The sequence below is a fragment of the Microtus oregoni genome, unplaced genomic scaffold, assembly GCF_018167655.1.
Source record: "Microtus oregoni isolate MIOR12 unplaced genomic scaffold, Mior012 000010F_ref0000083, whole genome shotgun sequence".
Taxonomy (NCBI): Eukaryota; Metazoa; Chordata; class Mammalia; order Rodentia; family Cricetidae; genus Microtus; species Microtus oregoni.
Window position 1 is genome coordinate 37139075 of NW_024543069.1, and position 15556 is coordinate 37154630.

The window sequence follows — 15556 nt, forward strand, 5'->3', positions numbered from 1 at the left end:
ACCATAACCTGGTCTGTAAGACTGACCAGTGGAACTGTTTTACTCTCAGATCTTCAGGTAGGCTTTATTTATTAAAATACAATTGAAATGCCACTACAGAATCCCATGCCTCTGGCATCTCTAACGTCTTGAGGTCTCCAGAGCAATACTGGCTTCTCCTTCACATCTTCACACAGTGTCTTCTCTGGGCTCCATTCCAGAGAAGCTTCTTAATGCTGATAGCTTTTTTGGGACAAGATAACATGAGATTAAGCAAAGGAAAAAGGAAAGCGATAAATAGTAATTTAATATTTTGTGACATGTATTTTGCCAGGTGCTTATATATTTTCTATTTTTAAAAAAAAATAATTTATTAGCATTCATTACTTTGACATAATAATGGGTTTATTTTTATTATTACTCAAATCTGTGTCTGCCCTACTTCAAGCCCAGATGTTAAAGTTTACAATATGTTGATTATTTCCTTGAGTTGATTCATATGTGTTTTGTAGTCATGTAATACTACATAAATTTCCAAACAAGCAAATCTACCTGAATAGCCCCAATTAGCTTATAAAGCCTGTTATGATGAGAAAGAAGCTACTCACTATAAGACACCTAGCAAAAACAGGCATGGGTATAGACAAGCATTCAGACATTTATCTGTAAAATTAAAATGTTCAATTGTTTGATATGTAAGATTAATTTCATAAAACTTCTTTTTAAGGGGGCTGGAGAGATGGCTCAGAGATTAAGAGCACTGCCTACTCTCCCATAGGACCTGGGTCCAATTCTCAACACCCACATGGCAGTTCACAACTGTCTATAACTCCAGTTAAGGGGATCTGATACCGTCATACAGACATACATGCAGGCAAAGCCCAACGTACATTAAATAAAGAAATATTTTCTAAACAGACTTCTCTTAGAAGTATTTATTTAAAGCTGACAGTAATAGCACATACCTGTAATTCTAGCACTTGGAGACTCAGGCAAGACCGACGTGCATTTGAGGTTAGCCTGGTGTGTGTAGTAAGATGCTGGGCTACATAGCCCCTGTGCACAAATTTAAAAATTAGTGAAATAAAGTGTTTAGCCGTATTTGAAATTCTGCTTATAAATGTATGCGTATAGTGTTTCCATGGCTCCACACACAAGTGCACGCCTCTGCTGCTCACTTGCAGGCCCATGAACACGCTGACTCTAGCAGGCCAGTTCAGCTTCGCTGAGATTCACTCCTGGATGGTGTTCTGCCTGCCTGAAGTTCCCGAAAAGCCTCCAGCAGGAGAATGTGCGACATTTTACTTCCAGAATACCTTTCTGGATACACAACTCGAATGCGTATACAGGTAAATCCGATTTATTCCTTGCTAATAAATGGCAATATAAAACACCAAAGTTTTCATTTGTTTTAAAACAGGAATCATTTCAAAATAATGTAATTAAAAATTGGTAATGTCCAACAGAAGCTATTAAATAAATAGAATTAAGATGAATATGTAAAGATTAATGTTTCCCAGTAAAATGTCTATAAGATCTGTAGTAAATATTGAATTATAAATATAATTTCCTACAGTTTTTAGATGATTGTTAAATCCATTAAATCTATGATGTCATTTAAGATGTCTTTATTTTTTGCAATCAATGAGAATGGGGTATTGGAGTCTCCTGTGTTATTTTGCTGGGCTAACCTGTGACTTGACCGCTATTGGTATTTGTTTTAGACATAGAATGGACCCATGTTCTGTTTGGGTATGTTTGGAATTGTAGTGTCCTCTTGACAGATTGTTCCTTTAATCAATATGAAGTTAATTTTTGCCTTTTCTGACTAGTTTTACTTTAAAGTCCGTTTTGTCAGATTTCAGAACAGTGACACGGCTTGCTGGCTCCTTGTTTGCTTGGCGTCAGGTTTCTTTCCTTAAACCTCTAGTAGCCTCTGTCCTTGATGGCAAGGTGTGGGCTTCAGAGACAACAGTAGAGAGGTCCTGGATGGCAAGGTGTGGGCTTCAGAGACAACAGTAGAGAGGTCCTGGATGGCAAGGTGTGGGCTTCAGAGACAACAGTAGAGAGGTCCTGGATGGCAAGGTGTGGGCTTCAGAGACAACAGTAGAGAGGTCCTGAATGGCAAGGTGGGGGCTTCAGAGACAACAGTAGAGAGGTCCTGGATGGCAAGGTGTGGGCTTCAGAGACAACAGTAGAGAGGTCCTTGATAGCAAGGTGTGGGCTTCAGAACAACAGTAGAGAGGTCCTGGATGGCAAGGTGTGGGCTTCAGAGACAACAGTAGAGAGGTCCTGAATGGCAAGGTGTGGGCTTCAGAGACAACAGTAGAGAGGTCCTGCCCTTAAACCCCTTCCGTTAGTCAGTGACCGATGAAAGGGAAATTGAGAACACTAATGTTTAGATTTTTAACTAAAAAGTTTGTATTCCTGCCTGTCCTTTTGTTGATTTTGCAGTATTTTGGTGTTTTCCTATTCTCTCCTACTTAACCATTACTCATGAGTGGTTTACTCTTCCTTTGTGGCCCCATGGATGTGTTTGTGTTTCTCTTCAGTCAGAATTCTTTTAGTATCTTCTATGAGTTGGCTTAATGGTCACGAATTGTTTTTACTATGGGAAACTTTTCTTGCCCCTTCAGTTATGACTGGTAGCTTTGCTGGAGGTAGTGGTCTGGGCTAACAGTTATTCTTTTTCCAAACTTGAAAGTTGTAACTTTGTAGCCTTTTAAAAGCATCGCTTGGAAACCCTGCTGTATTGCTCAGCCTGCTTCATATGTGATTTGATGATGCTCTCTCGACATTTTCAGTGTGTTTTCTTGGTTCTGAACATCTAGTCCTTTAACTATAATGACAAGGGGAAGTTCTCTTCTGCTTGGCATCCTAACTGCCTCTAACTTGGGGAATTTTCTGCTGTGATGTTGTTGAAACTGTTTTCTATGTCTTTGAATTTAATTTCCATGATGCTTAGATTTGAAATTTTCATTGTGTCCCAAATATCTAAAAGTGCAGTGTGGACCATTTTAATTTACCCTTGTCCTTGGGGGGGGGGGATGTTCTGATTCCTGGGATTACAAGTGTTCTCCATTTTTCCTGGCATGGGAAGTAGATTTTCCTAAAGAAAACTATGGGTCCTGGGGTCATAAGTCGTGGCAGTGGATGCTAGGCCTTAAAGACAACAGGTGTATCTCTAGTCCAGGTTGGATGCCAGATTTATTTTAAGGATAAAGCATATAGTAATACTATAGTTTATTTGTGTGAATACATTAAATAAAAATGTATTTATGTATGTGTATAAATAAGCAATTCTAAATACATTTTATATATGAGGTTAGTTGTTGGCAATATTAACGTCCACAATGAAACCAGTTTTAAATGGGGTACTTAAATATTCTCATCTAAGGAGGATTGTGTGTAACAGGATCTTTAGTTTTAGTTCAGAGGCTGCCTTGGTATGGTGAAGGATAGAACACATGTTTAGTCTGCTTCACGTTAATGTTATACACAGCTCATCTTAAGTCAAGTGAAATTTAAATTAAACTCTAGGCAAAAATACGTGTTTACAAGACCACTCGCTCCTATAACTTTTCTTTGTAAAAATACATTGATTTTGTAGGAAAGGAGAAGGAGTTTTTAAATCTGACAACATTTCTACAATATCCATCCTAAAAGATGTGCTTTCTAAAGAAGCCACAAAAAGGAAAATTAATCTCAACATATCATACGGTAAAAAAGGAAAACCCTTCCTTCATCCAGTTTTTTACAGTTGTTATAATAGCGATGTTTCTCATGAAAGTGACTTTGCTGCCTGGCCCGCTTCTTGTAGAGATAAACGAAGTGTCAGTCAAGCACACGCTAAAGCTTATCCACCCAAAGCTGGAGTATCAGTTGCTTCTGGCTAAGAAAGTGCAGTTAATTGATGCCTTAAAGGTAAGGATGTGCGTGCACCCGTGGGACCGTGAGCGTGATTGTTAGCACTGGCTTTTCTAGTTATAATACTTTAATATACAATTTGACCAAGGTGCTTCTCTCTCTTTTTTTTTTTAAATAAGGAATTGCAGGTTCATGAAGGTAATACGAACTTCCTGATTCCAGAATACCGCTGTATTCTAGAAGAGGCAGATCACCTACAAGAAGAATACAAAAAGCAGCCTGCACACCTTGAAAGGCTCTATGGTGAGTGGTGAGTGGACCTTTCTAGCACAAGCTGCTGTACTTCTTTCTCCTTAGCAGTTTGTTAGCCCAAGAGTTGTGAAAGGAGCTGGCAGAGATCACAGCTGTCCTGAGCCTGTGTCAGCCAGCTTACTGTACAAAGTATTTCTGTATTTTGCCAAGGTAGCCTTACATTTTAACATTTTTTACTTTGCAAGTAAGCTGGGTGATATGGCAGTGGTGGCAAACACCTTTAATCCCAGTACTTGGGAGACAGAGGCAAGCGGATCTCTGAATTCGAGGCCAGCCTGGTCTACAGAGCTAGTTCCAGGACAGGCTCCAAAGCTGCAGAGAAACCCTGTCTTGAAAAACAAACAAACAAAAAAAGAAATGCAAGTAAATGAGAAAGTGGAATTATTACGAGCACAGTGAAGAAGTCTTTCGACCCACAAGACCTCACCATCCACACTTCATTTCTCACAGATGACTTTTTCAGGTTCTGTTGCTGCTGTAAAAATGTAGTCATTGTAATCTATTCATGTAAAACCTCCATAGGGATATTTATGTGATGCTTAAATCCACAGTTTAAAACTTGTTTTGCTTTGGTGAGGAGCTGGGTATGTTATAGATTTTATGACAGCAAGAGAAAAGACGAAGGGAAGTGGAGGCAGAGATGGAGGGAGGGAGGAGCAGCCTCAGCAAAGGGCTTGTCTGCAGTCCTCCTGGGAGACCCACTGTGTGCCACGCAGGCAGCACGGCACCGCCTCCCAGGGGATTTGTTTGTTTGTTTGTTTGTTTTTTGAGACAAGGTTTCTCTGTGGCTTTGGAGCCTGTCCTGGAACTAGCTCTGTAGACCAGGCTGGTCTCGAACTCACAGAGATCTGCCTGCCTCTGCCTCCCGAGTGCTGGGATTAAAGGCATGCGCCACCATCGCCCGGCTTCCAGGGGATTTTTAACTGTTGCAACAGCTCTACAAGGTGGATGATTTTCAGTATTCTTTATCCAGACGTGAGAGGAAAGTTTGCCATCACATAGCTAGTGAGCGGCTAAGCCTTCAGGACTGTCTCTCCCTGTGCCGCCGTCACTTGTCCCGCTTGCCTGCAGTCTTCCTCCTACAGGAACAACACGGATATTTTAATGCTCGCTGTATGGCACGCACAGGATCTCTTTTACAGTATCCTGAAGTGAAGGTGTTGTAGATCTACCAGCTCTTACCCATGCTTCCAAAATCCAGAAAGAGGCTTTGAAAATCAGAGTTTTGCTTTTGTAAATCATTTATCAGCAAAATGTGCCTTACTGTGATTGACTCTGACATGATGTCAATTTCTAATCTTTTTTATTCCGTTTAGTGCAAAATACATAATCACTTATAAATTTAATTGCCAAAATATTGCCATTTTGCTATCAGAATTTGTTGCCACTCAGTCCCATTGTACTGAGTCCCAATACCACCCATGGTATATTCTTTTTCTCCTTTTTCTATTCCTAAAATCTGCTTGTCTCCGGGGTCTTGTATAAATGACTGACAACTTGAACTATCCCTGTTTTATTTTATTTATTTATTGGTTTTTTGAGACAAAGTTCTCTGTAGCTTTGGAGCCTGTCCTGAAACTAGTTCTGTAGACCAGGCTGGCCTCGAACTCACAGAGATCCACCTGTCTCAGCCTCTCGAGTGCTGGGATTAAAGGCATGCGCTACCACTACCTGGCTTGTTCCTGCTTTACATCTGGGAAACTCAGAGGTGAAATAATTTGCCCCTGACCTATAAATCCAGTAAGCATGGAGGTGGAGTGTCTTCGTTCAGTTGAAGCTTCCTGGTGGAACAGACATCACTGCGATGAAGTGTGTACCAGCAGTGATTCAGAATGGCTGGCAGTGGTTGTCTGAACCAGTTGTTAGAAAGGTTATTAAATATTTGTGTCTTGAATGTTGCTTAAAACACATATATACATACTTGTTTTTATAAAGGCCAACCTTTTCAAGATTTACATATGTTGAATAATGACATGTCAGTGATTATAAAGTACTAAGTGCATTGTTAAATAACTCATCAATGACAGGAAATAACGTTTTTCTTTATAGGTATGATTACTGATCTTTTCATAGATAAATTTAAGTTCAAAGGCACGAACGTAAAAACTAAAGTGCCTGTTCTACTGGAGATTCTTGACAGCTACGACCAGAATGCACTGATTTCTTTCTTCGATGCCGCATGAAGGATGAACAAGGTAGGGCCTACAGCGCAGTCTGCTAAACAGAAAGTGGTGAGGAGGGACCACTCTCCATACATGGAGCATTTGTGATATCATAATTAAAGTGAGGCTCCTACTTACTGGAATGAAGAGAATTTTATTTCTAAAACATAAGTGGAGCTGGGTGTGATGGCTCCTGCCTGAATTCTTGGCACTCTGAGGCTGAGGAGAGAGGATTAACTGGGAGGTCAAGGACGGCCTACGTAACACAGTAAGGCCCAAGTCAACCTGGGATAGAGCAGAAGACCTTGTCTCAAAAATCTAAACAAGTGGGGTAGGGGCTGGCGAACACCTTTAATCACAGCAGAGGCAGGGGATCTCTGTAAGTTCGAGGTCTACAAAGTGAATTGTAGAACAGCTAGAGCTATGCAGAGAAACCCTGTCTTGGGGGAAAAAAAAAACAAACATAAGTAGAATGATTATAAGAGCTATTAACGACTTTTTGACAAATGGTATTTTAATTTCTAAATTGAGAATTGGAAAATAAAATGCCATTTATATAAAATACACATAAGTGTACAAACGTCATGTTTTATACTGTATTTTCCCTTTATATATCACATTACTTGTTTGGTCTTCCTGACCATTCTGTAAACTCCTCAACCACTTAAATGAAGCTGATGTAAGGGGCCATGCTAGAATTTTATAAGGCTGGGCAAGTTTATAAGTGTACCCCAGTCCTCTGTTATCATGAGGTGGAAATAAGTTTGCTTTTCTAGGATTTGGAATGAATTCACACCCCATTTCTTTCTTTCATGGTGACATGATCCTCCTGCAGGCTGTGAAATACTTTACTTAGTGCTGTAGACTGGCCAGCGAAGTAAGCAGAGCTCTCTCAGACTGGAGGGATCCTGGGTGGACTTCCTGGATGTAACCAGATGAGCTTTAAAGTGTTCAAGTGAAGAGTGATGGCGGTATCCGCGAAACTACTTTTTATTATATGTTCCGGAGACTTTCAAGCAATAGAAGTTTTATACATCTGTAGGAGAATATTGTGTTAAAGTCTAAAGATATTATAAAGATAATGGGAAACAGCTGTCTTTTGCTTTCAAAGGATAGTTATGCCTTTTTTAGAAAACGGTAATTACATTGTTATATTTTGTGTGCGATTCTTAAATATTAAATGTAAACATTTAAGGCATAAATGTTGGGTCTTAATAAGGTCACTTTTTTTTCTTATATTTTCTGGAGGCTTTCTTGGTACACCCAGGCCCCTGTTTTTCATATGAACACTTTTTGAGACTGTGTCTCAATATATAGTTGGTTTGGAACTAGTTATGTAGGCCTAGCCGGCCTTGAACTCAGAGATCCAGAGCTCTGTGGTTAAAGGTACACACCACCGTGCACGTTATTTCCAAATGTAGTATCTATTTGGGTCCACAGGACTTCGTGGTGTGCTTTGTTGGATATCATAACCAAGGGTAAACAAAACTAACAAACGTTTGAATTTCTTCTAATACACCATTTTGTTTCATGGTTATCAACAAGAGCTCAAGTTGGCATTTTAAATTGATCACATCTTTATTAGAGGGGAGGAAAAAAGCTTCCTGGAATAATGCCAGGCACAGAACTCCTGAGGCCGTGGCAGGCAGACGTCTGTGAATTGCAGGACAATCCAGGCTGCATTATTAAACCCTGTCTCAAAATTAAACAACAAACCAAAAAAATATATCCTGGAGAGGTGATGCAAAAATAAACAGCGAGAGAGACAGAGAGGAGAGTGTGTGCTTGTGTGTGTGTGTTCTGGTAGGTGCCTTCTGAGTGAGGGCGACAACGCTGTCACTTGGAGGCCCTAGGGCTCGTCTGGCCCGCCCTGCTTCCTGCGAGCCGCGGGGTTACAGACGCCAGGAGTTGCGGGAACCCGCCCGAGGCTGGCGCCCGCCCCGCCCTTCCTCCCTCGCGCAGGCGCGTCCTCGGGCGCCCGCCCAGCTAGGTTCCCGTCGGGCCTTCGCTCGCGGCACCCGGCGCTCCTGGTGACGTCACGGGCCTCGGGCGCCCTCATTGGTCTATTTCAATAGTCGCGCGCTGCTTGAACTGCACGAACAGCCGGCAGCCGGCGCGCTGCTCGCTCGCGGCCACTGGGCTCCGCGCTCCTCCCGCCCGCAGCGCCTGCTCCCCGCGTCGGCCGCCAGGGTCTCGCGCAGAGCCTGGGAGCGGCGGACGCAGTGCACGCTCTGCGGCCGACCGATCCCCACCGGAGCCGCGATGCCGGGCAGCTCAAGATCGTCGGCTCGCGAGGCGGGCTCGGCCCTGCTCTCGCTGCAGCAGGAAGACCAGGAGAATGTCAACCCCGAGAAGGTGGCGCCAGCCCAGCAGCCGCGGGCGCAGATAGCGCTGAAGGCCGGGAACGCGCGGGGAAACGCGCCTCAGCAGAGATTCAAGACTCGGCGGGTAAAGGGGGGCTAGGGTCGGGGAGGGCCGGGCGGGAGCGGGCCTCGGTTTAGCAGCCGAGAGGGGCAGAGAGCACGCTGCGCCTTCTAGGGGGAGTCGGGCTGCAGTCTGCACGGCCCCGGGGTTTCCAGTGCCAATAGCCCCGCCAGCTTTGCCGACCCGTGTATGCTGCCCTTCAGCACTTGTGGTGGCTTCTTTGTAAAAATGCCCGGGGTCATACCGAGCGATGCCCCCGCGTGTCGACTTCGCCCAGCTGTGTCCCTTTCCCTCCACTTTGAAAGACATTGCCATAGATAGGGTCCAGATCCCTTCCCCCTCACCATCTGCTTCACAGATTACCTCCACTTCGGGGAAGGATAGAAAGCAATATTTTGCTTGGTAAATTCCGCCATTTTAGCCAGACCTGCATTTTCGCTCCACCCTGGGGCTAAAGTTGTGAATCAGTACTTTCCCCTAAACTTAGAGCCTTGACTAGTTTGTAATTCAATCAGCCTTTGTAGGAACGACTGACAAATTTATCCACTCTTTATCTTGCTTTACTCAAACTGTTATTTATCTGGGCTTTGCCTCAAGAAGTTTATTTTTCCTAATGGAGTATTTAAGAATAAAAGCCTAGACCCACAGGGCAATAAGGCAAAAATTCTATTCAAAAATTCCTTTTTAGGTTGCACCTCTTAAGGACCTTTCTGTAAACGATGAACATGTCGCTGTTGGTCCTTCATGGAAAGCAAACAGTAAACAGCCTGCCTTTACTATTCATGTGGATGAAGCAGAAGAGACCCAGAAGAGGCCAGCTGAGCATAAAGAAACACAGTGTGAAGATGCCCTGGCTTTTAATGCAGCTGTCTCTTTACCTGGAGCCAGAAAACCGCTGGTGCCGCTTGATTATCCAATGGATGATAGTTTTGGTAAGGTTTTTGCCTTTTATTTTTGAGACAGGATCTCAATCTGTAGCTCTGGCAAGTCTTGAGCTCACACCAGCCTGCCTTAGTCTCCCAAATTTCTAGATTATAGGCCTGTGACATCATACGGTACTTAAAGTTCTTTATCAAACTAAGAAATTAGTTATTTGATTGGGTTAGTGATAATTTCAGTGTTAAGGCTATGTCTCTTTTTGTTTTTCTAGATGGGGTTTCTCTGTATAACAGCCCTAGTTGTTCTAGAACTTGCTCTGTAGACCAGGCTAGCCTCAAACTCACAGAGAACCGCCCACCACTGCCTCACTGAGTGCTGGGGTTAAAGACATGCGCCCCCATGCCCAACTAAGACTGTTTTACTTGATCATAACACAGTGAGCTAAGATTACTGCAATGGGCCTATAAGGGTTTCTCAGATCTCATGGCTAATCCTCAGGCCTACTGACCTACAAAAGGACCCATCCTTAACAGGCAGGGAGGGCACTGCAAACTGTATCAATCTTAATTAGATCTTAAATGCTTATTTTAATCTGACCTCATCAGTGTTTGGCTGGGAGAATAAATTTCAGTTGTGTTTATGACTCATGTCTTAACACGCTACCCCTGAGAGTGTTACTTGAAGCATTGTGGTATCTGCCATCCCTTTAAAATCAATCTGCTTATATGATGTAAGTCGTCAGATGCACAAGGAAGGCAGAACAGCTGCTGCAGACAGCCCTGCTGTTGCTATGGTCTCCCTGTATGGAGACCAGAGGTGTAATATCTCTGTCAAAGTGTTGCACTCTCCGCCTTACGCTGTGTGTCAGGGAAGGGGGGGGTATGCTTGTCGTGCTGGTACCTGTGGAGACCGGAGGTGTACTTGACTTTGGGATATCTGTCACCATTTTTCTATCTCATTTCTTGATGTAAAAAGTCTCACTGGAGGTCACTGGTTTAGCTAGATTGGCAGACCGCCAAGCTCCAAGGACTTGACTGTTCTCGACCCTCTCTCCTTCCTTAGTCTTAGGGTTCCAGATAAGACACATCTAGCTTCTATGTGGTGCTGGGAATGCAACTACTCCCTCATGCTGTGTATCAGGCACTGTCTAAGCCGCCTATCTTCCCCAGCTCCCTTTAGTTTAGTTAGTTCTTCTGATGGGGAAGAAGGGTATGGGAATAATTTTTACATAAATTTTTTAGTGTGTGTTTTTTGCGGGGGTGGTTTTTCAAAACAGGGTTTCTCTAGCTTTGGAGCCTGTCCTGGAACTAGCTCTTGTAGACCAGGCTGGCCTTGAACTCACAGAGATCCGCCTGCCTCTGCCTCCCGTACTGGGATTAAAGGCGTGCGCCACCACTACCTGGCTGTTTTTTCTTAACTGAACATTCTCTAGGGGGGAAAAAAAGAAATTCTTTACTTCAAAAGATAATTTAAATGGTAAAAAGTACAACTGAATGGATTCATGCCTGTAACTAGCACACAGGGCATTGAGGCAAGATTGCCAGCCTGGGCTACAGAGTGAATTTCAGGCCAGCCTGGGCTACAGAGTGAATTTCAGGCCAGCCTGGGCTACAGAGTGAATTTCAGGCCAGCCTGGACTACAGAATGAATTTCAGGCCAGCCTGGGCTACAGAGTGAATTTTAGGCCAGCCCGGGCTACAGAGTGAATTTCAGGCCAGCCTGGGCTACAGAATGAGACCCTCCCTATTTTCTTTTTGTTTTTTGAGACAGGGTTTCTCTGGCTTTGGAGCTTGTCCTGGAACTAGCTCTTGGAGACCAGGCTGGTCTTGAACTCACAGAGATCTGCCTGCCTCTGCCTTCCAAGTGCTGAGATTAAAGGCGTGTGCTAACACCACCTGGCTGAGACCCTATTTTCACAAATACCAAATCCCTTACAGTTTACTAACATTTGTTAATACAACATTTACCTGATTCTAGTCACTCCCTGATTGTGGTTTGAATACATCAGCCTCTGAGATCTGCAATTCTCTCTTAAGACAAAAAATTATTTCAAAAAATTTTTTTTTAAATATTTATTTATTTATTATGCATACAATATTCTTTCCAGACCTCATTACAGATGGTTGTCAGCCACCATGTGGTTGCTAGGAATTGAACTCAGGACCTTTGGAAGAGCAGGCAATGCTCTTAACCGCTGAGCCATCTCTCCAGCCCCCAAATTATTTCAAAATTTTGTTACCTGCTCTGTCCTCACAGAACCATTGTATCATCTATTCATCTTTTTTTTTTTTTAGTTTATTTAAGATTTCTGTCTCTTCCCCGCCGCCGCCTCCCATTTCCCTTCCCCTCCCCCAATCAAGTCCCCCTCCCTCATCAGCCCAAAGAGCGATCAGGGTTCCCTGCTCTGTGGGAAGTCCATATCTATTCATCTTTTGTGGAAGGTGATACTTAAGGTAATTCTCAGTCCTCTTAGTAGTCTATTTTCTTTTTTTGAATTAAGTTCATACTAAAGCTATAGAGACTGAAATACTAAGACCAGAATAGGATACTCTGTTGCTTTACCAGAGAGATAAATACTTTGGTATCGATGTCATACGCAGAATCACCACATGCTATGGATATGTCTATTGTCTTGGAAGACGAAAAGCCACCGAGTGTTAATGAAGTACCCGACTACCATGAAGACATCCACACATACCTTAGGGAAATGGAGGTAAGACTGTTTAAAAACTACTGAATGAAGTTGAGAGGATAATGTTGACATTTAGCAGTGAGTTCTCTAATGCTAAAGTTTATAGTATCACAAAGTCAATAGCATCATTGTGAATGGTAAAGTGACCTGATTATATTTAACACTGCTGAGTTTTCCTTCAGGTTAAATGTAAACCTAAGGTGGGTTATATGAAGAAGCAGCCAGACATCACTAACAGTATGCGGGCCATCCTTGTGGACTGGCTAGTTGAAGTGGGAGAAGAATATAAATTACAGAATGAGACCCTGCATTTGGCCGTGAACTACATTGACCGGTTCCTCTCTTCCATGTCTGTGTTAAGAGGGAAGCTTCAGCTTGTAGGCACTGCTGCTATGCTGCTGGCTTCGTAAGTAGTTACTTAGTTCACAGTCATTTTCACTACCCCTCCTCACTTATACTTTAGTGGGTGGTTTGTGGCACATGTGTACAGTGCCTGCTGAGGCCAGAAGAGGGCGTTGGATCCCAAGACAGTTTTATGAGCCACCATTGCTGGTGCTGAGAATTGAACCTGAGTCTCAGTGCTTTCTCACTGTTTTGTAATGAAGGGAATAAATTTAGATTTTGTACTCTTAACATTTCAACACTGACAGCTTTAGTAGGTGGGGGCTTCTGGGAGTAGAGGGTGAAACTTGTTTTCTAGCCTAGAACATAAAACTTTCTAGATCTGGGTTTCATGGGCCTTGAATGGGCTAAATCAGAACTTAGAAGTTAAACAATAAAGTGCTTCCTGGAGGAAAAGTACTACTTTCCCTTCATTGAGCATAAAAGCGATATTTAAAGGTAAGACGTTATTTTCCTGAAATGATAGGTTATCTAAATTTTCAGCTACTCTGGCCTTGTTTTCCGTTTTGGAAAACTTACAAATCATTTCCTCGACCACATAGGAGACATACCTGAGGCCCCTCACTGGCTGATTGGCTGTCGATCATCTCAACCAGAGATGGTCAACTGTCAGTGGGAATGTGGTTGATGGAAGTGAGTTTTGAGTCTGTACAGCCCAAGCATTTTAGATGAGGACAAAGCCTGCTTTTGAAGAAAAAAAAAAAACTCACTTAAAATTTCTTTTGTTGTAGAAAGTTTGAAGAAATATACCCCCCAGAAGTAGCAGAGTTTGTGTATATTACAGACGACACCTATTCCAAGAAGCAGGTCCTGAGAATGGAGCACCTCGTATTGAAAGTCCTTGCTTTTGACTTAGCTGCTCCAACAGTAAATCAGTTTCTTACCCAATACTTTCTGCACCAGCAGCCTGCAAACTGCAAAGTTGAAAGCTTAGCAATGGTAAGTTCATTTATGAGGTTTTTTTTTTTTTTAGGTCATAATTAGCCCTGGTTTCATTGTATAACATTGCTTAAGAGATTAAGTATTTTCAGTTTCAATACACAGAAAAACCTATAGCTAGCAAAAGAAACATAATACAGTTGGCCCTCTCTTTGGGTTCTGTGCTTATGAAATCAGCCAACAGGCATTTAAGGTGCCTGCCCATAAACACACGATGCAACTATTATCTGTGCTGTTTATTTATTATTATAAGTTATTTAGTAATATCCTAGGTATATAGCACTAGATTGTACGAAAATGGTGTATCTTTTATATGTAAGGTACTTAAATATTTGGTGTTCGTGGAAAGGGACTGAGAGGTCCAGGAGAGAATTTTCCCAGTGGAAATCCACAAGTAACCATGTCAGAAAAACACTAGTGGTTTAAAGACAACATCCTGGTAGATGTTTTAAGTTAATTAGGGGGCAGAAATGTCAACTGAAGATGGAGCAAAACATTGGATAAATTCTCCCCGGGCTGACACAGAACCAGCGAACATCAAAGATGGGAAGAACAGATCAGGATGTAAGGATAGAACTTGTGATTTTAGAGCTATTTGTTTCATTCCAGTTTTTGGGAGAATTGAGTCTGATAGATGCTGACCCATACCTAAAGTACTTGCCGTCACTTATTGCTGGAGCCGCCTTTCATTTAGCACTCTATACCGTCACAGGACAAAGCTGGGTACGTATTACACTTGCTAGTTTGGTTTGGGCAGAAAGCGTAGCTGTAAACTTGAATTTGAAAGCTCTACTTCAATCGCCTGCTGCTAGCAGCGGAAGTGGTCAAAAGATGGAGTGAGCTTGAACATGTTAAAGATTAGTGCAAGATTAAGGTGCAGTGGTCAGTGCCCTGTGCTGTTACTAAAAACTCAATGGTTGTCTTTTCTTTGTAGCCTGAATCGCTGGTACAAAAGACTGGATATACCCTGGAAAGTCTTAAGCCTTGTCTCATGGATCTTTACCAGACCTACCTCAGAGCACCACAGCATGCTCAACAGTCAATAAGGGAAAAGTACAAGCTTTCCAAGTAAGAATCAGATTATTTGTTCTGCCACAGCTGCCTCAGCATGACAGTAATCGTATGTTGGGAGCTGCTGTGCCTGGCATTTCCCCCTGGGCATCTGCTAGGGTGGGTAAGGGAACAGGTGCACGTGTTCTGAGTATCAAATGATTCTACAATCATTAGTCTAGTCAAATGGAAATAGCATTTCTTCAGTCTGGGGGTACATCAATGTTTATAAATTTGTTTGTTTTCTTCCCTACTCAACAGGTATCATGGTGTTTCACTTCTCAACCCACCAGAGACACTAAATGTGTAAGAATGCAGGACTACCTTTGTTTAGAATGGGAGTCACTCAGAGTTCACAATGGACAGTTTTTATCTTGGGTTTTAATTTCACAATCATTTCAGAATGTAAATGGTATAGCCACAGACAAATTATGGTATCCATTGCTTTTTAAATGGTTTTAATTTGTATATCTTTTGTACATGTGTCTATCTTAGATATTTGGCTAATTTTAATTGGTTTTGTTAACATTTGGTGCTGCCAACTGTCAGGATATTAAGAATAAATTGATTTGGAAATCTTTGCAAGTCAAAGTTAATTTGAGATAAAAACTAAGGCTGATAATGTCACTTACAAAAGCTAACTTGGTTTGTTACTGTTCAGTGGGGGTGGAAAAGGCATGCTAAAACTGAAATCTTTCAGGGAAATGGATCTTCAAATTCTGACATTGACTATTCTAAGCAACTAAACCAAATTGCTGACTTGGTTATAAAATAAGTATGTAGTGATCCCCAGACCCATTCAGTTCTACGTATGCTGTGGTAGTTTACTCAACTATTTTATTTGTCAACT

General features: G+C 42.3%; 2 protein-coding genes across 2 annotated transcripts in view; both read left to right on the forward strand.

Moving 5' to 3' along the window:
* Positions 1-7536, forward strand: part of Bbs7 (Bardet-Biedl syndrome 7) — a 33549-nt gene extending 26013 nt beyond the window's left edge. The window contains exons 15-20 of the mRNA XM_041659121.1: positions 1164-1328; positions 3590-3699; positions 3800-3903; positions 4026-4149; positions 6208-6353; positions 7156-7536. Coding sequence (XP_041515055.1) covers positions 1164-1328; positions 3590-3699; positions 3800-3903; positions 4026-4149; positions 6208-6341 — 637 coding nt within the window. The 3' untranslated portion in view covers positions 6342-6353; positions 7156-7536. The remainder of the gene's footprint in view (positions 1-1163; positions 1329-3589; positions 3700-3799; positions 3904-4025; positions 4150-6207; positions 6354-7155) is intronic.
* An 863-nt stretch (positions 7537-8399) lies between these two features.
* On the forward strand, positions 8400-15547 carry Ccna2 (cyclin A2). The gene is made up of 8 exons (XM_041659124.1): positions 8400-8768; positions 9433-9676; positions 12224-12336; positions 12498-12721; positions 13449-13656; positions 14266-14379; positions 14591-14724; positions 14968-15547. Exons 1-8 carry the CDS (start codon positions 8583-8585, stop codon positions 15014-15016), a joined length of 1272 nt encoding a protein of 423 aa, XP_041515058.1. The 5' UTR covers positions 8400-8582; the 3' UTR covers positions 15017-15547.
* The last annotated feature ends 9 nt before the right edge of the window (positions 15548-15556 follow it).